This window comes from Phaethon aethereus (genome assembly GCF_964289735.1).
Source record: "Phaethon aethereus genome assembly, chromosome: 8".
Lineage (NCBI taxonomy): Eukaryota > Metazoa > Chordata > Aves > Phaethontiformes > Phaethontidae > Phaethon > Phaethon aethereus.
The window spans coordinates 5,534,286-5,557,369 of NC_138584.1; the positions used below are offsets into that span (position 1 = coordinate 5,534,286).

The 23,084-nt window shown below is 45.0% G+C and overlaps 1 protein-coding gene across 4 annotated transcripts in view; it reads right to left on the bottom strand.

The window, feature by feature from the left end:
- Positions 1-5,933: 5,933 nt before the first annotated feature.
- ABL2 (ABL proto-oncogene 2, non-receptor tyrosine kinase) overlaps positions 5,934-23,084 on the bottom strand; it is a gene marked incomplete at its 3' end in the record, with an annotated part of 45,266 nt that continues 28,115 nt past the window's right edge. Inside the window, exons 2-12 of one of the 4 annotated variants that reach the window (XM_082003226.1) lie at positions 17,268-17,438; positions 16,212-16,507; positions 15,295-15,567; positions 14,412-14,496; positions 12,592-12,769; positions 11,761-11,945; positions 11,313-11,465; positions 9,714-9,803; positions 8,294-8,467; positions 7,400-7,633; positions 5,934-7,084 (exon numbers count right to left, since the gene is read on the bottom strand). In XM_082003226.1, the coding sequence (XP_081859352.1) occupies positions 5,934-7,084; positions 7,400-7,633; positions 8,294-8,467; positions 9,714-9,803; positions 11,313-11,465; positions 11,761-11,945; positions 12,592-12,769; positions 14,412-14,496; positions 15,295-15,567; positions 16,212-16,507; positions 17,268-17,438 (2,990 nt within the window). Of the gene's footprint in view, positions 7,634-8,260; positions 8,510-9,659; positions 9,804-11,312; positions 11,466-11,760; positions 11,946-12,591; positions 12,770-14,411; positions 14,497-15,294; positions 15,568-16,211; positions 16,508-17,267; positions 17,439-23,084 lie in introns of all 4 variants that reach the window. The other 3 variants (XM_082003225.1, XM_082003224.1, XM_082003223.1) reach the window with 3 other exon arrangements.

Below are 23,084 nucleotides of genomic sequence, written 5' to 3' on the forward strand. Positions count from 1 at the left end.
GCAACCCCAACAGCAAGAACTGCTCACCTCTGACCACTCCACGGCAATGTTAGGTTTGATTTTAAAGGCATAAATAAAGACACTGCTTTTCTTTGCAATCTGGGAGAATTAAATTATTGTCCTTTTTAGCAGGTTTATAATCATCTTTTCTACCCCAAATAACAAGTTTCAGGTTAGTACTAAGCAGCTTCAAATATTCCTTAAAAAAAAAAAAAAGTAGCAACTACTCAAGTGTTTTTTGCCAATAAAATATTGCAACCTTTATTTAAAACAAAATGCAAATTGGCAAAACTTTGTGGAACGACAGGCAAAGAGGTCCTTCAAAGGGCCTTATTTACATCAAGTTTAACACTGTTCGCAGTTCACAGTCAGACGATAGTGAGAGAATTAAATTAGAAAAAAACAACCAAAATATATTACAATAACAATTAAAAACAAAAACAGTTGACAACACTGGTAGAGTGATTGGTGATTAACGTGTTTCATTTTAAACCATTCCTGCCCTCCATGAGTTCACTACTGATACAAAGCCGATCAGGCTTTACCTCCCGTGCACAACAGACACATTGTTTGGAAGAATGACCTCCTTTGGTACAGGCTTTTCTTTTTGTATAGGTATTATAAGTAGGTAAGTCAGATGTCCCGTAACCTCTTATTTCCTACCACCCAGGAACAGGCTGAAGGTTTTGTCCTACGCTGCAGGAGCGCAACCCCGGTGCCCATCTGTGCTAGAAGGTACCACTCGCACTGAAGTGGGAGGTTTCTGAGCACGCTGCAGTCGCTGCCCTTCCTGCCAGCTACTCATGAAACAGTAGGGCTGGACTGTGTGTTTTAGAAGAGAAGACACCAGCCTGTTACATTTGCAAAGAAGATACTCTGGGTTTATTAGCGCTTGTCACAGCTACTGCTGCTGCCAGAGAGCACCGATGAGCAAAATGCAGAGCACCTCTGCCCTAGGTAAGCGGTACAGACATCAGGCTCTGGATTTCTTTATGACTGCACAGCGTAACCCGTCCTACCCGCTGCCTTTTAGGGAGGGGCTGCTCTGTTAACACGGCAGTTCTGGTGCAGCTATTGCCCCACACATGGGGTTTAGTTCCCGCTGCCCGCAGAGAGCGGTCTACCATAAAAACTCTTGCACGAGCACACTTACGTGCGTGTGTTTGCATCTCACTGACACAAGGCCAGTGGTGGTCAGGAGAAATGTCCTGTGTGAGGAGGATGGGGACAGCCCCCCCTTCCCCACAGTGTTCTGCATTGGCAACACTGCTCCATTCAATTCTGCTTTCCCAGTGGCTAAATCTGATGCAGTCCCAAGACCCAAACTCTTAATTCGGCTTCACCCCTGCCCGCACTAGTGAAAAATACAATCGAATCAAAGTGCTGCCCATCAGGCAGCTGAGTGTACCACTTCTGGTGTTGAAAAGTGTGTACAGTGCAGGAAGAGAAGAGAATGGCACCTGTGAGTCAGCTAATTCCCCACCGTAGCGAGGAAGAGAAAGTGCCCCATGTCAACTCACTTGTGTGAGCGCACGCCTTGTGCTTGGCATTACCAGGCCCTACACGATGCCATCCCCGTTGCAAAGGAGAGACTACTTCAAACTCTAGCCCATACTAGTGCAAGTGAGAGCGCCCAGCTGCAATTGCATCCTTCCCATGCAAGGCCTTCTGACAGCGGTGAGGAAAGGAAAGTCAGTAGGCGCTTATGCCTTGTCCCCACCCTAAACAGTGGAGCAAGAGGGTGCTCTTCACCAGGGCAAGTAACAGGGCTTCACCATCCCTATGTTACTTTGTATGTACTGGGTAAGGCTACAGTGGAGAAACTGCTACAGTAGAGACCTTTAAGGCTGAACAGAAAGCCAAACCTAGCACAAGGGAGAAGGCATGGTAACAATTCTGGGAGAGTAGCTGTGGAAGGAAGAACAACTGAGCAGTGATTTACAGCAGAACCAGCTTTCCCAGATACCACCCTTTTGCTATCCTGCCAGAGCGCAGGGGAGAATTCCAGTTTGGGAATAAAACACTGGTGGCCAGCAGAAGCAGCAGCAATTCTTCAGCCCCCTATTTAGGGGGAAAAAACCACCTACCTCTGCCACCATCTACCTACCTCTGCCACCATCTACCTACCTGACGTAAGATAATAGGTAACAGGAGAGAAAACACACTCTGTAGGAGTGATCACAGGCACATCCCCAAATTGTACAGTTCTGTGTTCTTCCTCCACTGGAGGGATCAGAACTGAACAGGCTTTTGTGTTGCCTAGAGAGGTTGTGGAGTCTCCATCCTCAGAGATATTCAGAAGCCATCTGGACACAGCAGTGGGGTTGGACCAGGTGACCCCCAGAGATCCTGGTAAGACCCCACCTGCAGTGCTGCATCCAGCTCTGCAGCCCTCAGCACAGGAAAGACATGGAGCAGTTGGAGCGGGGCCAGAGGAGGCCACAAAAATGCTCTGAGGGCTGGAACAGCTCTGCCGTGAGGACAGGCTGGGAGAGCTGGGGGGGTTCAGCCTGGAGCAGGGAAGGCTCCGGGGAGACCTTAGTGCAGCCTGACAGGACTTAAAGGGGACTGATAAGAAAGATGGGGACAGACTTTTTAGCAGGGCCTGTAGCAACAGGACAAGGGGTGACAGTTTTAAACTAAAAGAGGGCAGATTTAGACTAGATCTAAGGAAGAAATTTTTCACAATGAGGGCGGTGAAACCCCGGCCCAGGTTGCCCAGAGAGGTGGCAGATGCCCCATCCCTGGGAACATTCCAGGTCAGGCTGGACGGGGCTCTGAGCAACCTGATGGAATTGAAGATGTCCCTGCTCACTGCAGGGGGGTTGGACTAGATGGCCTGTAAAGGTCCCTTCCCACCTCAGCAATTCTGTGACTGTAAAAGCAGATGGCTGCTTCAGCTATACTACTGCATACTGCCCCTCACCTCTGCCGTGTGGAGGAGAAACCAGGCAACATCTGAAAGGAAGTGGGCATGACCAGTGGAGGGGAACTAGTCCTTCATTAGGGCAGAGTTAGTTTCTTTGGAAGGGTCGGAAAGGGCTGAAAGAGGGGAGTTTTAGTAGTTAGAAATTCCAGGAACTGTTTGCTAGTCTGTCACTTTTGCTGGAGCTTTTCTGGAAGACTGGCATTCAGGGAGGGGTAAAAAAAAAAAAACCAACCTTCTTTCAAAATACTCATCAGAACTGGACTAATAGCCTTAAAATTTTCTGGTTAAAGTACCTTTCCCCTGAGAATCACTTCCATTTCAGTCCATTTGTCCTAGACTGAGTAGCAGTACAATGATGAAGCTACGCGATTGTCTGCCAGGGCAAACAAGACCTGCCTTTCTGCCCCAAAGAAAGCTCCCATACCTTTTCAACCTTTTTGATTCTTTGAAAGGCCATGTGAAGCAATACTACAAGCTGCCTTCCCTTTGCAAATCACCTTTCCGAAGGCAGTTAGTTTGGTGTGCAGCAATGCACACCTTCAATAAGGATGACTGAACGAGATAAGGTAAACCACAAAAGCCCTCGGTAAAGTCTGCAAGATAACAGTTTGGTACTCTGCCTTATGGCTGATCGTTGCTGTGAAAGAGCCCTGGCACAGCCTCCCCCGACCTGAGGGCTGCAGGAGAGCCTGGGCAAGCTGAGATCCTACTGCAGAAGTAGAGAGCAGGCTTTATCAGGTAGGCTTGGTACTGCTAAGTCAGGATCAGTAATCCACGCTGTACGTACTTAGTTTCATTTGTCTCCACTTACTTAGGTACCAGTTCACTGGTGTAAAACTAACACACAGGAACAATTCATTCACTTGAATGCCTCTCAGTTGGGGTGGAGGGGTTGCTTTTTTCCCCACCATTTCACTTGACTGACTTGGACAGTGAAACTCACATGGTCCATTCTACCTTGCGTACTGCTCTAACAGTGCACATTCATGCATCGTGACACAACTTTATTTACCACAGACCAGTAATAAAATGACGATTCTCAGACGCCAGCCCATTTCTAAGGATTTTATCAGGCTACTGTCTCGCTATGCTCCATGAAAAAACAACAGGGATGTGTGCTGAGACAGCCCAGCCTACTTCCGAGCACCAACAGAGGCATGCTTCCAGATATAAATGGAAATGCCCATCTTCTAAGGTCACACCTGTGCCCCAGCTCAATTCTAAATACTCAAACTAAAAGCAGCACAGTCACACTTTTAAAAACAAGTTAAAAAAGCATTTTAGCCAAAAATAAAAAACAAAAATTTAAGGTGCAAAGCAAGCCAGATCCTGTCATCACCAACAGTGTGAAGTGAACAGCAGCATGCAGGGTAACGTGTATCTGGAGCCAGTTATCAGGCCTGTTTTCTTCCTCTTGCAAACCAACAGTTAACTGAGGTCTTCCTCCATGCCAGTACATTTACATATTGGGGAGTTGTGCGTATAGGCAGAAGACCAGCTTTTTGAGGCCGCAACCAGCACTAGGACCAAGGAAGACAACTCAGCCACATGACTGCTTTTGTTCTGGGATCATCGGTAGACATCAGAGACCATAGCCTAGCAGGAGCTCTCCAAGGCAGAGCCATAACAGTTGTTGTCACATCTCTCTCAGGCAGAGGACCGTACGAGTTACATGCACGTTCCCTACGCCACAGCATGAGATTCTGGTCTAGCCTTTAAAATACAGGAATAAATAACAACAAAAAAAAAAAGATGGCTGTGATTCCCCTGTGTGCTGACATATCTAGTCACCTTCATATGCAGGGAAGCTGAAAGCCTACGAGACCAGTAAGCACTAGAACAAAGCCCAGGAAGCCATCAGCATGAAGTGTTATGCCAAGAGTAGGGACCGGTCCAGGGAATCCTGCAGCAGCGAGGGCACATGGCGGGCGGGCCAGGTTGTACTTGCTGGCTCTCCAGCTGGCCCTGCAGTGCTGTGGCTGTTAAAGGAATGTGGAGAACAGCCAGGGGTAGCAGAGGCTCTGCCTTACCTACCATGGGTCCTCAAGGTGATGAAACTGAATTAGGGAGTCAACCTGGTAACAAGTTAAAAACAATCTAGAGCTTAAAAAAAAACCCCAAACAAAACACAGCCCACCCACCCCAGTAACACCACTGGCAAGTTGTGCAAGAGCCCCAAACTACTCACAAAAGACCATCAAGCAGCACCTGTGCTAGACCACTAGAAATAGGTATCAGCTGAGTGAAGGCTGTGTGGTGGGGAAGAGGGTATTCCAGTGGTAAGTAAGTCTGCCCGGCATCCCTGACGCTTCCGATACAACAAAGATGAGAACATGTGGTAGATGAGGGGGACAGGAGGGAAAAGGGATAGTTTCATATATTAACTAATTTTGCAGTTCTTATTACAGCAGCAACAGCACTGTGGAAGTAAGCCATCTGGGCTAGTGCATCCACCTCCAGCAGCTCTGAATACTGTCAGTGCATTAGAGACCTTTCCCCCAACCGCACGCGACCTCCCCGTTCAGAGCTACTCCAGCTCAGACTGCTCGGCAGTTGGTACCAACGGAGCCCCAGTGCCTCTCCTTTGCCTTGTCAGGAGGCCAAAGCATGCATTAGTGCAGACGGGAGGATCCGTATGGCTGAGTGGCCTGCAGCCACTCCAGTACTCCAGCTATCACGCATCAAACCATCCTTCCCAAAGTGAGAACCTGCCATCGATTCTCCCGCCTCTCCAAGGGAAGAGCAAGGACTTTCCATCCCTTGCCATACCAAGCAGATCAGACTGACTAGGTAGGGACAAATCCTTGATGTTCTGCCCCCTTACAGCTTTAATCTACCCTCTCCATCCCCATTTTTTGAGATGAAACTGTAAACGTGAGGAGAACTCAGTGATCTGAGGTACTTCACATACTCAAGTATCAGTCTTTCCTTTTGAAAGCATCAGTACAGAAAAAACGTGTCCCCCCCTCCCCACATGTATTTCTCTTACCCAGATTGACAGTAGCTACCTTTGCACCACATCGCTGATTTCTTGGACACATGACAATAAGTTATTAAGGACGGGGTTTGCCCCAGGGACGCTAGCAGCTGTTGAGGACACCTGCAGTTCCTGCAGGCTGAGTTCCAGTTTGCTCACGGCTTCCCGGAAGGCAAATTTGTTGCGTGTATGGGGGATGCAGTCCACGTAGCCTGAGCAGTAATCCAACAGCTGGTGCCCTGTGTCCACCAGCTGGCTGTTTGGTGTCGGCTCGGCAATGGCACTCGAGAGAAGATCTGCGCACTCCAGCAGTGCTTCCTTGCTGATTTTGTCTGCGGAGATTTTCTCAGCTGCCTGTTTGGTCTTTCTTAGCGCTACTTTTGCGCCAGCCGTGCCGTTGGCCATTTTCACTGGGGAGGTGGAAGACGATGACAGAGGCACTTGAGGTGGAGGCATCATGGGCCTCCCAGATTTTCCACCAACAGGTGCTGCTGCCGCCGCCGCCGCCTTCTTACTCCCTTCGCTTGATTCCAGTCCATGCTGTGCTCCCGCCACGTTGCTCAGCTCTTCTGCTGCATCTGAGCAGGCAGCTGGGTGTTGTAGGAGCCTCATCACTGGTGGTGGAGGTGGAGCACACTTTGGTTTTACCCGTCTGGGCCGGTCCCTGTCGCCGGAAGAAGTGACCTGATGCTCAGATAAGAGCTTAAATTTATTACCCTGAGAGTCTGTGCCAACGAGCTGCACATCTGCTGGAGTGTGTTTTAGAGTGGGTGAGATCAGGACTGGCACTTTGTGGTTATGAGTGGTTGGAAGTATTGCTGCAGCCTTTACTGGAGATGACCACCCCGGTCTCTCACCATCCTCATGGGCCCCTTGCCGTGAGCCACTGTTTTTTTCTTTGCCCTTAGGACCTGCTGCTAGCCCCAGACCCTCCTTTTCTTCTGATCCAGAGGGGGTCCGGAAAGGGAGTGCCGTAGCACCCCTCGGCAAGAGTTTTGCTTTTGGTCTCTCTCTGGTCAAAGCAGGGCCTTCTTCACACCTTTTGGGAAGCAGGTCATTGGCCCTCCCCGCACTCTCATCGGGCTGAGAGGAGGTGGACACTGTCCGTTCCAGCTGGATTTTTGACCTCTGGGAATTTCTGGGAAGGGTCATTGCCATCCTATCCTGCTCTGGAAGCCCTGAGGACATGGAAGATGTAGAGTTTGACCTTGGAAAAGGCTTTGAAGCTTCTTCACTGCCAGTGGGTTTTCCTGCTCGTAAACCCAGTGTCTTTTTAATCAAGCGTGGTGTAAAGAAACCAGTGATGCCCGACCACCCACCACCAGTGCTTATGCCCCCACCACTGCTGGTACCAATGCCATCATCGTTGTAGAAGGTCCTCTGCACAAAGCCCCCACCATAGCACTTGGATGGCGCCAGGCTTGCGTCCTGCTGCGTGGGAGCAAAAGAGAACCCGTCCACATGCTGCAAGGAAGCAACAGATGAAAAGTTACCCGTGAGCTCGTATTTCTTATGGGGCTGATTCTCCATCTCCCGAAAGGAACTGCTACGCTTGGGAGGTGTGGGAGCATTCCTCTTCTTCATAAAGGAGCTGAAGAAGCCACCTTTTCTGTCCCTGGTGAAAGTGGTCTCTTTGGCATCCTCCAACAGGCCGCTGGGTGACTTGTCCCTCTGCTTGCGAGGCAGTGCAGGAGACCCACTTGTTGGCTGTGTGCTTCTGATAAAACCTAGACAGAAGAAACAACTATGAATCTGCAAAATCAATTTCCATTTCTACCTCCCTATCCTGCAGTGGGCTTCATGGGCCTGGCATATTTAGCTGCCCAGGTTCTGCAGAGATAGACCGAGAGAGGAAGTTAGCAGCACTTTTGTTTTTGTGCGAGGCTGGTGTGCTTTTGATTTTTTTTTTTTTTTTAAACTTTTTTCCCACTTCTGCGTGCATGACTTGTCTGTTGTGTATACTGTGGAGGCCATTTAGCAGACAGTTCAGGAGAAAGTGAAGTTGCTCTTTTCTTCCAGTTTCTTATTCCCTTCCTGTAGGTTTTTTCTTCCTTCCCCAAATACCACGAGTATAAAAGACAATGTCTTGTTGCACTGTCAACTTTAGTTTTTCAAGCTGTCATTTGAAAAAAACCCATCAAACCCAAATCTAAAGGAAAAAACTACAATGGAATTTACTAAAAGAACATTGAACAAGCTGCAGTGTTTTCTATTTGCTAGTAAATAATTGGGCTGCTGAGGTGGCCAAGAGCCCGAATGACAGAGCAGCACAAAGCACCTTCTCATGTCCCGTTGTTCTGTTTCCTCCTGTTTCTCTGGCAATTTAGAGCAGCAGCAAGCCTATCCCAGAACACGTGGCCTCACTGCCACTGTCCCAGTGCCCATACCTGGTGCTGAGCTGGAAGCCGAGTGCTCCACAGTATCTTGTGTTCCTTCAATGTTTTCCTTGTTCTCTGCCTGTTTCTTCAATGTTCTAGTCTTGGAGGGAAGCATGGGTAACCGGGGCAAGTAAGGAACGATGGATGAGGAGGAGGCTGTTCTTCCAAGCTCCTCTGCTACCTCTGTAAGGTAAAGAAAATAAAAACGGAATAGTTTTAAGAGACCTGCAGATGAAGAAGAAAATCTGGGTCTTTACTGCAAACCTAGGCTGTCAAGAAGTGATACATGACTGAGAAATACGTAGTTTATTAATTTAGTTTCTGCTCAAGTCCAGAGGTATTCAGGGTAAGATATTTTTCATAATCCTTTCCAACGCATTTACATCTTTATAAATTCAGAGAAAAATACCACAGCAAAACAGTGGTAGGATCTGTACAAGAGGTCTGGTACGAATCCAGCTCTCTGCTGAGTTACGGGTTGCTCAAGAGCTAAAGCTAGCACTGAATGCATTTGCCTGTTTCTGATTAAGGTGCCTCCTGTTGATGCTGCTGGGATCCCCCAAAAGTTGTGTCCTTTCCGGATCTAAGCTGCTTTAACTTGAGGCAAACCACTGCACCCCCCTAGTAGAAATGAAGACTGCATGTTTTCTTTCCAACATCAATACAAGGTATGTGATTTTTTTGAAAAGAAACACACCAAAAATGCCCCCCTTCCTGGCCACACCCATGTTGGCATTTGTGTGGGCCACTCAATACGCCTGTTACAGATCCTCCCCAGTAGAATTTGATCTGCTGTGTTTTTTCTGTAGTAAGGAAGTGGATGGGTCAGATTCATAATTAATTTAAAAACGTCCAAGATGGTGAGACAGTCCTGCTTGTCTGCTGTCTCCTATCGCACTTCTTACCAGCATTTACCTCCTACTTGATTAGGTTTGAGAGTTGAGTTGCACAGATTTGCTCCTAGAAGTTGCTAAGTAGAAAATCCTGAGATTAAGGTACACTTTTTAAAAATGGAAGCTGGTAGTATAATGTTTAATGACCTAATCACTGCAGTCAACAATGGACTGTGATATTCATACATCTTTCTCTCAGCATCACTCACTATTCGTTACTTTTCAGTCTGGGAAACAAGAGCTTCCTCTAACGGAGGAGACAATATTCTTCAAATTAACTCTTTGGCATCTTAGTGCTCAAATGAATTACTATACTGTCCCCTGCACTGGTGTACCTCTGAAGTTTATTCAGGATTTCTGCAGCAAGTAAGAGAATGTATTTACCCACTTACGGTTAACAAATTAAGTAAGGAATGAAGCTTCATCACAACCCCCACTGCTGTCAGATAAGCCTTAAGAGCCCGTCTGTAAGACGTAAGCACTCTGGGAGAAAAACTCCAGTACTGTTTTGGAAATAATGCAACTGGGGCTCTCACCCTCCGAGATGCTTGAGTCATGGAACATGGTTTCAAAAGCCTGGTGGGTCTCAGCAAAGGAAGGTCGGTCTGGTGGGTTCCACTTCCAGCCTGCAATGTGAGAAAGAGTAAGTCTCAGTGCCCGAAACGGGTAGGAGGTAATTTTTTATTCTGTCTAAGGAGACAGAAAACACCTAAGCTTTCTCAACTGTAGTCACTCTGATCTCCTACTATTAAACAGGTTTTAGAGTCATTCACAGGTATTAATTCATAGCAGCAGTCAGTCACCCTACGGTATCCTAACAAACAGGTCCTGAGAGGAAGGAACCAATTCTGAAAACCCCAGCTCTCTGCCAACTCCATGTTTTTTTCTGATCTCCCTATCCCTCTTTCTGAATTTTTTGGGCAAAAGAGATTTCTAGGTTTGCTACCCTGGCTGTGTGGACTGCCCACAGCTAATCCAGTCACAGACTGCACACACACACACAGACACTGTGTGTGCAAAGCTCCAGGTAACATTCTGCTCATACGCTCTTAACACTGAAACTCAAGCAGAGCCTTCCAAAAGGAGAATATGCGTGCCCTGTGGGGGAAAGAGGAAGAGAGTGCACTGATCTAAGATGGAGCCTGAAACATTATGGAAGGGTATCATGACGTGACAAAAAGCAAGATTTCTGCAGTTAGAAATCTGCACCAGGGGCATGTATTCTGGAAGCACCGTTTGTCGATATCACCATAGGGTCTGGAAAGTGACTGGCATTCTGTTCGTATTGCGCTGCATTAATATCATACGAATCCCCTGCTTTTGGGCTTTTGTCAGCTTTCTGAAGGGTTTTTGAAGCAATAGCCTTCATCATTACTCAGCTTCTTTGTTTCATGACTGAAGTTCACCCTGACTTTGTTGTGCCAGGGATCAGGCATCGCTGGAGACAGGCTGTAGAATGGACCCCTTAAGCCCTGGTTTGTCTGTCTTGTACATTGAGGGCTACACAGATTGTCTGCATGAGCACCAAGGAGTCTTCTCCTACTCTGGTCACACTGACAGGCTCTCTCTGCTCAGAGCTGCTTATCTGACTCAACAGCATGGCCTGGTTTGCCCCACAGGATCTTCTGCCTTTTGCCCCATATATTCTCTGCTCCTGCGGGACTGAAGGAGATTGGCAATGCTCTTAAACTCTTCTGCTCTCTTCCTGTTGCACACTATCTTTTGGCCTTGATTAGTAGATTTTCAATTTGTTATAGAAGTTTTCAAGGCCAATGCTAAGTAGCATGTTTGGAGAATGCATTTTGTGCAGCCTTGTCAGCTATATGTTTCCCACATGGGTTCTGTGTTTGCAGAGCACTAAATAGCCTTCTAATTTGGTGATTCCATAGTTAAGAGTCCTACTCACAAAATAGCAGTACAATTCACCACAAAGTGCTCTAGCTGTACTCAGAGATGACAGTTTTTGAGTGTGAGACCAGACTCATTTTGCATCAGTAACCAGGTACATCTCAGGTGATAGGGCCTTTTCCATATTAGCTAACAAAATAGCACATAAGAAGCAAGGGCTTATGGTTAACTACAGGTTTCTCCCACCCCTCCAGGCTTTGCCCCTCAAGCTGGAAGAAGATACTCACATGCCCTCATCAGTTCGTAAACTTTTGGAGGGCACCCCTCAGGTTGTTCCATCCGATAGCCCTTTTCCAGCAGATCATACACCTGAGAGAGGTCAATTCCTGGGTATGGTGACATCCCATAGGTAGCAATTTCCCATAACAGCACCCCAAAGGCTGCAAAAAGAGAAAACAAAACTCCTGGTCATAAGTCTGCCCTCTTCTTGTGTTGCTCATTTACATCGTGGTGTGTAATGCAGCTCAAGGCAGCATCTCTTTCTTGCAGATATGTCAGGCCAGTCCAGGTGAAGACATGACATGCTAAAAATACTACTGATTCATGAAGCTGTGGCCTGGCATGTGACCATCTCTTACCCATGTTTCGGCCCAGGCCAGAAAGCAAGTTGCTGTCTAGGCTGGCAAAGAAAAACAAAATGAAACAGAATAGAACACCCAAGCAGAGTTTTCTTACCCCACACGTCTGATTTTATTGAAAAGGTGTTATAGGCCAGGCTCTCAGGAGCAGTCCATTTGATTGGGAACTTGGCTCCAGCATGAGCTGTGTAGGTATCTCCAGTCATAAGTCGACTTAAGCCAAAGTCAGCCACCTTCACCACATGATTTTCTCCAACTAAGCAGTTCCGTGCTGCCAGGTCCCTGTACAAAGGAAAAAAGCACACTCCTTTATTGGAGCAAGAGTAGGGCTTTTGCATACAGTCTCCTGGTTGCATAGCCTGTGCCTCTCCGATGAGTTGGGAAGCACTCTTTTTTATACAGCAGGTAAAGGCAATGTGAGTTTTGCTCTACACAGTGTCAGAAATTGAGTGGACTTATTCTTAGGAGTCAATGAGGTAAGTCACGATTAGGGCTCATTCTTGAAATTCTATTAAATTTCCAGTATTAGTAGCTGTTAAAACAAGAAGTTTATGTTTCCTAAGAATAGGATAGGCTTAGCAGCTCATCACATGCTGGTAACAGCTTTATGGCACTGCTTTATCTTACTGGATTAAAATAGGACTTGGGGTTGACGATGTCTTGCACAAAGGCGGTACATCAGAATAGGACACCACCAACTTTCCTAGCTGTCAGGCAGTCAGGCACAAGATTGTAAGTCTGCTACAAAAGTCACGGGGAGAAGTTACTGCAAGACAGTATTGAAACCAGAACAGCCGTTGGATAACTCAGTGTGAAATCTAACTCTGGAAGAAACCTCCCCAAAAGGAAGAATTCCTGGGCCACCATGCTGGCGGCCTGTTCATCGTTGCAATCTGCGATTGTACCAGCTCACTGTGACTTCACGCACCTGTGAATGAAGTTCTTCTTCTCCAGGTACTCCATAGCAGAAGAGATCTGGGTGGCCATGTAGAGTAGCACAACAGCACTCACTTCCTCCCGGTTGCATTCCCGTAAATAGTCTAGCAGGTTCCCATACGGCATGTATTCTGTCACAATGTAAAAGGGTGGCTCCAGGGTACATACACCTATCAGTGAGGAGGAGGGAGCCTGTGAATAAAGCTTCGCTTTCTTCCCTAGCTTACCACTATTCCTGAATTAATATCCATTTCTTGCATTTTGTACCAGCAAGTGTTTCTCTGAAAATTGAAAACTCCCATCTACAAGACCTGGATCAATGCAGCCCACCTTAAAAATTCAGTGCTTCTGTCTATTTATCTGCCTATCCACTTTATGGATTGAGAGAAACATGTCTATTAAAGCGCCGCTATTCCTATACAATATACATGAAGGAGTAGTTCTGTTCTGTGCAGGGTTACAGAATGAAATGGCAGTTCTTTTGAACACGTATGATTTGCTTTTCTTCCTTCATAAAGCTAAGAGTAGCCAACCGGAAGTAGGTACCTATCAACTGGCAAGACTTCCAGACTGAAGTGTCACTCCAGAGTAATGCGAAGCACTCCCATGTGCGCTAGCGGGGTAAGCGATCCGCACGGTGGGACCTGCTCCTAAAGCAGCATTCTCACACATTCCTCAGATGACTACTTGCTCCAGTCATTGCAATTATGTACAAACTATGTATTAGTGGAGGAGGAGGGCAACAGGATACTCATGTCAAATCTCTGCGAACTCCCAGTGCAGCACTACTGAATGCCTGCTTATACCGTTACGCATATACAGGAGTGAAACAGCGCCAGAAAGAGCAAAAACGCATCTCTCTGATGAGAAATCTTTTAGTCTACTCCTGGAAGCAGACAGGGCTGGGCAGACACACATTTTTTAAATGGGTACAGAATAGTTGCTGTTATTAAAAGCCTTCACATTCTTCACATTTCTCCTTTCATCCTAGGCTTGGCTTGACAGCTTTGCTCCTGAAAGCAACAAAAGTCCAGAGGCAATTAAACACTAGTAAAGGTTTAGGGTGTCTCCTCAAGAATCTTTGTACATGTAAGAATTAACAGCTATGCAGACTATTTAATAGTGATCATCATATCATGCATTTGCCAGTGAGATAAACGGGGCACAGCCAAGCTGTAAAGCCTGCAGATTTCTTCCATTCGTGTGCTGTTTGATCTGACTTGCATCTCCACTGCCTTGATCCCATGTACTTATTTGGTGATACAGAGGGTCCCTTATAGCAGCAGCGATCTGGTTGTCTTCTGCTTAATTACAGACTGATTTGTTCTATTCAAACAGCAGCTTTTTCTATAAAAGTCTCTGATTTGAGATGTGTGAAGAATGTAGTAGTTGTGCTTCCAATATAATTTTTTTCTTTCACTTTGAATTTTCTTACAATTTTGTTCTATCAGAAAAGTCAGTTGTGGAAAATAATTTTGTAAATCTAATTTAACACAGCAGAAAAGGAATCTGGCCCCGAAAACTGAAGCCTGGAGCATGTCTAAGGCCAAGGGTACAAACTAACAGGAGTCTGATATTGCAAACTTTTATATAATGCATAGTTGTGCCTCAACAGCAAAGTTGTCTACTAATGTACGTGACTATATTTGATGTTTTATTTAAAATTAGTCTATCTTGGCTCCAATACTACATAAAGGAGTAAGCTGTCAAAAATACCACCCCATAACCTGATTTGCCACTGCTTTTAAATGAGACAGATTTCATTTTGGTGAAAACTCAAGTAAAGAACAAAGAGCAAGATATTTCACTAACCTAACAACTGCACTAGATTCGGGTGCTTGATCTCCTTCATCACAGCAGCTTCTTTCAAGAACTCTTCCACCTCCATGGTATCTTCCTAGATAAACAGAGAGGCAAAAGAAGGGAAAAATTTATCTTTACGAACAAAGTCTGCTTTACACCACATATCCAAGCTGAATATAAATGCTGGCATACTTATCTCCATTCCACTGTTTCTGCTTTTACCAAAGCAAAATATAACACCCCTGAAAAGCTGCCTGGCTGGCCTGCAGCATGGCCAAGTGACAGATTTGCAGTACACAGAAGGTACTAGGCTTTCTCGTTTGGTAGCTTAGTGTGGCTACCAAAGCAGCTGTGGCTGGTGAGAAGGAAGAGTCTCAGGATTACTGACTTACTTTCCCTGCCTAGCTATGAAAATGAAGCTTGAAAGCTCCCTTTCTTTGGGGGTACGTAGAACTGTAGCTGTTAATATTGAAACAAACAGAAGGCTTTGAAAAGCAAGATAAATGGAGAAGCTAAATTTTTCCAGGAGTAGAGCAGAGGTTGTAGAATGCGTTTCTAACACCTTCGATTTCTTAAAGCTTCCACAGCTCTTCTGAGGGAAGGGACGTGGACTTGGTAACCATTTTTACAGATCCAACTTGGACATGCAGCTCCTGCAGGTGCTTGCTGGGCCAAAATTAAAAATTGCTTCTAAGCCACATGCACTGGTGCAAGTTTGATAAGCTACCTTTGTTCTGCAAAGCTACTCTCAAGCATAGACTTTATGCAGCTCAGCATACTCCATTTTCCGATATTCCTATCACTAGGTGGTATAATTGAGACCATTACAACTTCATTATGCTTATCATAAACGGTGACTAAATGAACAGTGCACAACAATCTGAAAACTCACCTTTAATGTTTTCACAGCAACCGTGAGATTGTATTTCTTCCAGACACCAACGTACACCTCACCATACTGCCCTCCCCCAAGTTTGTGCTTCATGGTAATATCAGTCCGCTCCATCTCCCACTTGTCGTGGATGGGGGACACTCCATAGACAGTGGGCTTATTGCACTTGGGTGCTGGGTAATGCAAAGTTGTCACCAGTCCATCTGCTACTGTGGAGTGATGGTGCACTAGCTCTGCTAGAGTGCTGAAACGGCTTTCTGCTGTCACATATACCTGTTAAGAAAGAACCAGGAATCTGCTTAAATTAAGCTCCTGGAAGCTTTCAGGAACACTGGAAAAAAGGTACAGTAAAAACATTCTTATATGTTTAAAAAAAATAATCAGAGAACCAGACTTTAGAGTACTTGTTCTCATCTTGTTGGACAACTAAATACTAATCTGTGGGATTTTTACCTGCTGAAGGCAGCTAGATATAAGCTATCACTTGAGAGCAGTGCTGTCTCCTGCCTTGTGCTTTACACGCTGGAAACTGGAACACTTGTAGCCAAGCACAAGGCTTGTTTCTGCATCTCTCGACACAACATACTGCTATTTGATCAAGGTTAAAAACACTGACATACCAAAGCTCTGCTTGTTCTAAAGGAACCAACAGAAAGATACCACCACATCAAACCACAGCTGCTTTGCTCCCTAGCTACTTTCAGCCAGGGTGAGTACTGTCTGCACTTTTTCCAAAGTGGTGTTTGATGAGTTACCACCAAACTCTTGGCATACGTGTTCTTTTTTCATATTAATAAACCAGTGGACCTCTTTTCTCTCACGCACACTCCTTGACAGCCTGCAACTTGAGATCCTGCAACATCTCTTAATTAATATCTTTATTTCCTCTCCCCACAGCATCGTCCAGAGATCCTTACCTTTCCATCTGAGGTGGTATTGATCCTGTAGTGGTAAACACGTCCTTCGTACCTGAGCGAGATGGATAGCTGCCCCGGGCTGCTCTCGCTTTCACGAACTAGGAAGCTGCCATTGATGAGACTGCTCAACAGATACTCTGCTGCACTGCGTGACACTGGCCCATGGTACCACGAATGCTTTTCCAGGCTGTTCACTGGTGTGATGTAGTTGCTTGGTACCCAGCCCTGCCCATTCTTCGAACGTACCTCACTCCATTCACCATTCTGGTTGTAACCCAGGACTCGCAACTTCTCACCTATGACCAGAAAGAAAAAAGCAAAATAAGCACAGTGCAATCTGTTGGGTCTCGTTAAGAGAGACACTCACTATCAGCTGACTAAGCCTGGGTTTGTAGCTTAACAATAAAAATCTGCAGCTGATATAACTGCGCTGCTATATACAGAGTATTTATGAAGTAACGTTTCAGACAGACTACTTAGGATACTGTTCCCTATTTTACTGCAGCATGAGTGATGAACTTGAAAAGCTTCCTGTAGTCCAGCTTTTTAGACTAGAAACAGTTTCTTGGAGGGATGAGGTTTGTCTCCTCCTTGAACCCTTAAGTGGCAAGTGATTTTAAAACAGTTCCATATTCTGATATATGTACTGAACAGAAACAGAAGATCTCCGTGCAATTCTTAATTCTTGATTTTGCCACAGTTGAAAGTGCTGATAAATTCTGTTATCATCAATAATGTAAAGGTTTTCCTCTACCTCTCCCTAAAATAGGTGTCTCTCAGGGACAGTGATTTGGGGAGCCTAGAACAGGAACAACTGTAGCTGGGCTAGACTGTTGGGCAGTGTTGTACAAAGCTGTGTCTGTACTAGAAGAACTGCCCGGCAGGTGTCTCTGCAACACAAGTGAGAGAGAGACCGTCTGCTTATAATCATCAGTTTAGAGAATAACCTCTTCTAACTGCACTCATTCCTATTCCTACTGGGGGAAGAATTCTGCTTTTCTACTTTCTGTTGCTAAGTTTTCAACCTAGTCGCTGCTCTGCAATTTACAGCCTTACCTTTGGTGATGCTGAGCGTGTTGTCACCGCTTGCTACAAAATCGTAAAGTGCAACAAAGAGATTGGGATCGCTCTCAGTGGCTCCAAGCAGGTTCTCCTTGGAGCTCCATCTGATGGCTTCATTCAGTGCCTGGGGTTCAACATCACAACCATAGGGGCGGTGCAGGGCCTCTGAAGAAAGAACAGAAGAGGAAATTGCTTTGTGTACAATTGTAAATAGATCAGAACCCAGAATAGAGCAGAGTGAAGGTCCTACTGCACAATATGGCCTTTATGGAAAAGGAACACCACATTTGCACATCTTAGATCGGTGGTTTTCAATACCCACTTTGCTGACTCTTGATTCTATAGTTTACTTCCAACAGGGGCTGGAGAAGGTGATTAACTGCCTACATACCATGTAGCAAGCTATGTATATAAAATTTCTATTTAATATTTCTATTATTATATATACTTCTATTTACATACACCTCTATTTGAAAGTATTTAAGCATTCACAGATAAAAAATGGGTAAGAAATTAAAAGCGTTTTTTTTATTATGCAAAGTAGCAAAGGAAACCTTTCAAAATTGAAATGTTGTGGTTTATGTCTTCATCATTTCTGTGGCTGAAGTAGATAGCTTGGATCTGAAACCAACATTACAAATACAGGTAAGACAAGACTGGATTATGGCACACATGGAATCTATAGGTTGGGACAGTAACTGGTTCAGTATTAGCAGGAATGACGGTGATTTATAATACATTTCAAGACCGTGTAAATACGAGGTGGAAAGCTGATAGGGACAGAAAGTAGTGAGGATGATGCTAGGTATTTAGCAGCAGTGTTTCTGAATACCCAGGCAGTTCTGTTTTGCTCTTTCAAAGGACAACTGATGCAAAACTTGAGAGTAGAAGGGAGTGAGGAAAAGAATCAGACATGTTTTATAGACAAAAGAAAAAAGTCCCCACAGGTCCTGTGATGATGAAAAACAATCTAAATACACGGGGTTTTGGAAAGAACTGTAGTAAAAAGCAAAACTGTATGAACACTTCATGGTACTGTTACGCCAAGACCATCATTGCCTTTCTAACCCAGAGAGAGGTTTTCCAGGAACATGTAGCAGAATAAATTTCAGTATTAAGACAAGAGAAAGAGCAATAATGTAGTTTCATATACGTAGGCTGCTCAAGGGGGCAAAAAAATATGAAGGTGTAAAGATACAAATATTTTCTCTGGTGGCACAACTGATATAAGTTCCTGTCCCAATATATATTTCCAAATTCTCTTGTTTAACTTACTTATGAAAATACTGTTAAAAGATTTCATTAAATGCACCAAACATAGAAAGTCATCTTTAAAAAGTTGGAGGCTTTCTTCACTTTACTATAATTGCTTCGGCCCATTTCTGAGGGGCTGAGAAGTCATGCTTAGGCTGTTTTTAAGGAGACCACTGCCAGAGAATATGTGCATGTAACCACCCCCTCCTCAAACACCCAAGAGATTTACATTTGTGAGAGGGAGCTAGGCTATAAGGCACTTCAAAAGGGAACAAAGAGCTCAAATGCAATACAGGATGGGAAAACTGGGAAGTCAGTGAGACACAAAACAGGAAGAGGCCTGTGCCAAGTAACAGGCAAATATATGCCAAATCTGTGTCACAGGATAGAGCTCAAGCCTGGAAAACTAGGACGTAGAGGGTTTCCCAACATCTACATGTAATTTCTCAGCTGTCTTGTAGGTACACGAGAAAGTAAATGGTTGAGGTTTGTTCTGTTTTGTTTTTAAACACATTGCTAAGTGGCTTTTGACTGCGTTTCTGGTAATCATTCAGTTATTCTGCTTGCATAACCTGCTCACCTTGCAATTACTTAATAACCTACCTCCCGAGCATTGCCAAAGTAGCACCCTACCACGGTTCTCCTAGCAAGAACAGAAGTGACTAGAGTTGGTTAAGCTATGAACATGTCATTACTTTAATCTCCTTGCCTGCAGGTGCAATATATACATACGCTTCTTGTTCCTATCAACTGCTATTAGTTTTACAATATACTAACCCACCAGACTGGGTGCTATCACGGAAAAGAGAGGAAATGCCAATGCCTGCTCCACTACCTACTTTACAGCATGGCTGCCAGCATCCCACTGTGATTTTTTAACACTGCGTGTGTGCATATGCATGTCCAGTTTTTAAGCACCAGGAAAGAACACCAGTTCCTAAATCCAGCTCTTTTCATGGAGTAAAAATACATTTTTAATTAAATAAAACATTCTTTATACTCCTACAGTGACTTGTGTAAGAGAAAGCGTTTCAGTGCCTTAAGCAAAGTCACTCAGCAATGTGCTATACAAGAAACCCAACTTACGCATCTCTGCTAAGGAGCAAACATGAAAGTAGGCAGTGTTTCCAAAAGATATCAACCTTCCAGCTCCAAAACACCTCAATGGTGTTGTATATACATTTGTTCTAAATCAAAGCATACTTTAAGTCTCTTTCTCAAGCCAGAAAAGCTCACAAACTGAGCATTCAACCCTAGTCAACAGACAGCACAGAATTAAGCATTTAACCATGCACTCGATGGGTAAGCCTGAAGCAGCCTGTATCAGCTCAGCTTCAGAGCTGCTGCAGTAAATCCCATGACCAGCTAAGCCTGCCCACACTGAGCCCAGCAGCGGGCACTTTAGCCAAGGCAAAACCAGTTTGCTGCTTAGCGCGAAGCAGCTCTGCCCACATGAAACCATTTGTGGTGCTGGGCTGGATTGCCAGCGAGGGTTCAAAGCAGTTGTGGGACTACTACCGCTTCCTCGAGAATGCCTGGGAGGCTAGCACATGTCCTTAACACCTGCTTTATGGACCAAAAAAAGCCAGCAGAAGTTAATGTTTGATGAGGAGCTTCAATCACTTAGCTATACTGCTTACCTAAAAATCACATTACTTAAAAATCAAATGCTTTTAAGAGTTCATGTCTCAGTAACTTCCTTCACTTTCATTTTGAGAGTAACTTGGATGCTTAAGTAACTGTAAAGGTTACCCAGTATCTACTAAAGGGGAATCTACCAGGATATAAAAGTACCTATTGCAGGTTATTATTACATAATAACTTATGCTGCTCAATACAGTGTGGGATCTATACCATCCAATACGTAAAGGATACGTAAGGTCAGTGAAACATGATAATCACATAGACCTCATTAAAGAAACTAAGATAGCCAAAGCATATCACAAATTATACCCCTCCAACTGAATAATCTGCAAGCTTTATTCACACCAGGAGTAAGGAAATGAGCTGGGAAGTTTTGTTTTATATCAGTTCCTTTTAAAGGTTAACCTTAACTCATATATTGCCACTTTCATTTCCTATACAATGGAAAACTTGCATCATCATTTAGTGTGCAAGTAATACACAATCATGCGAGGAGGTTATGCTTCATCCATCTCTTTCCTTTTCTTTATTCCCACAATACAATTTGCTTCTCTCCGGATATGCATGCTTTTCCTATTCAGCCAACATGTAAGGGGTGTTTTGTCCCCCACCCTGTGCTGCCAACACAACAATTACCAATCTCTTCAGTCCAAAAGCAGGAGGTAGTTTACACTATTTTAGAATCAAGTGCTGAAGTGGTCTCTCTTTCTGAAATACTAACTGTGTAACTGCTCATAAAAATGAAGCATTTCAATAATCCTAAAAGCAGGCAATCTCAGTCCTGCCCGTGGCTGGTCTCATCCTACAAGACAAAGATAGACTTGAAAGGACCCACATCCACCCTGAAGCACTCGGAGAAATACAGGAAAGGGACGGCACAGCATTACATCCCTGAACATCATACCTGTGAAACCCACGCCAGGCTCAGACGCCTCCTCGCCAAGGCAGCAGAGCAGCTTGCCCTCTTTGCCGTAGCTGCTAGACTGGAAGAGGACCGTTCCCACAATCATGCTGTGCTTTGCAGCAAGCAGAAGAGGCTGCTCGACCCGAGAAGTCCTGGACTGCCACTGCCAGCACAAATGCCACCACGTGCAGACGATCACTGCTCGCAAGGCTGGTGGCCAATGAAAAAGCAAGCACTGCCGAGCGGGCAAAAGAGAAACTGGGAAAAATCAAGCTGCGGGTTAACGTGGTTATTAGCTGGAAGTGAGGGTGGAGCTTCCCAGGGAATGCTGAACAAACAAAGGATGTGGGGACTGGACTGCAAGTTGAAACAATTTTGAGATGAGCTTTAAAGGCAGAGTTTTGTTCTGCTAAGAGTTAGGCAACAAAGCGTTTGGGAAGAAAGCAAAGAGTTTCCTTGGAGAAATTCCTTTGTACAAATTACAAAACAGGTCACCCATTAAGGGGACTGCCCAGATTGATTCATTTTTCTACTCCATATACCATTGCTGAAGCACTGTTTCCATGAATCAACAGGAAACGATGTTAGTGAAAATACATGTCTAAGACGTAGAAGCACTGAGCAAGTAAACACTCCTGAACACTTCAGGATTTCAGAAAGAAACAGACAGCAAGGGCAGTACACTACGCCCAGTCCGAGCTGCATATTTGCTTACTTAGTAAGACTCGGGGCAGTTCTCCAAAAGGGCACCATCAAACTACCTCTCAAAAAACACAAGATTTGTTGGATGAATTCTTTAAAAGCCCTAGTTTTCTAGCAAAGGCTGTATGGTTTGTAGCAGGACAGACTCCTCTTAACACATGGACACGGAAGGGTTAAAGAACAAGCCATCACCGTGGCAGCCTCACACCTGGGAGGGTGGTAGGCCTGCAGAGGGGTATAAAAGGGAGCAGGGAAAGGGAAGCCAGTGATTTGGCCTTTGTAGGGGGAGAGGAGTGGTTGCGGCCCACCAAGGAAAAAAAGCAGCATTCCTATAATCCATGAACTCCACCATTCTGTGAGAAAGGCAGCTGTACCATGTGATGGGGACTCCGATCAGGCTAAAGGTAAGAAATGAGCAACCTGGCTTATTCCAAATGTTTGTGTTTTGTAAGGCTGTGGATAACACTACCTACAACTGTGGATATGATGTGGTCATGAGGAGTTGCTTTTCCCTACATGGCCTATGGCTGAGTTATTTCCCCTGCTGCCATCACCTGATGTATGTGGAAAAAAAAATAACCAGACAAAGGAAACACGTTAGAATACCTGCATAATGTTGTCTTCCTAAGGTTCTGACAAGTGGGTGACCTCATTTCCTCCTTCTACAAAACCAAGGCCAGTGAATCCTGCAGCATGCTACTCAGTAGTTATAGGTTGAGACAAGCTCCTAGGCTTTATCTCTTTTCCCCTTTGTTTTTCCCCTCTTGCAGTTTGTTTTCTCCCCTCTCCTATGCGCTCTACGTACTCTTAATTACACTGGTATTTGTACTAACCTTTGTGTATCTATTAATGCACAGAGAATAAGCAAAACTTGTAGGGAAAGACAGCATAGCCTCAGAAACACATGGATGAGCTTTGTGGCAAACAAGCTGGTGGTACCGGGAAATGGCAAGCTATATACAGATTTGTGACTTGGCTGTAATAGTTAAAATACACCAGATAAGCCATTGGTATATCTAGAACAAAAGAAGGATTATCAGAAAGTTAGGTTGGATTAATAACGTAACTTGCAAATACATTTGAAAGGTTCAATAATTTTAGCCTCTGTCAGAAGAGTACCCTTAGCCAAAGCCTAATAGCTGTCTGGTCTGTTAATGAGCTCCTGATGTGAATCAAGTAGTGGCCAGCACTGGCATTATGGATGAGTAATATTTTGGCTGTAAGCTTCCTGCAACGGGGCAATTCTGTGCCCACACCCTTCCAGCCATCCTCCTGAAGGTTTTTCTCAGCAGGAAGGACACAGAGCA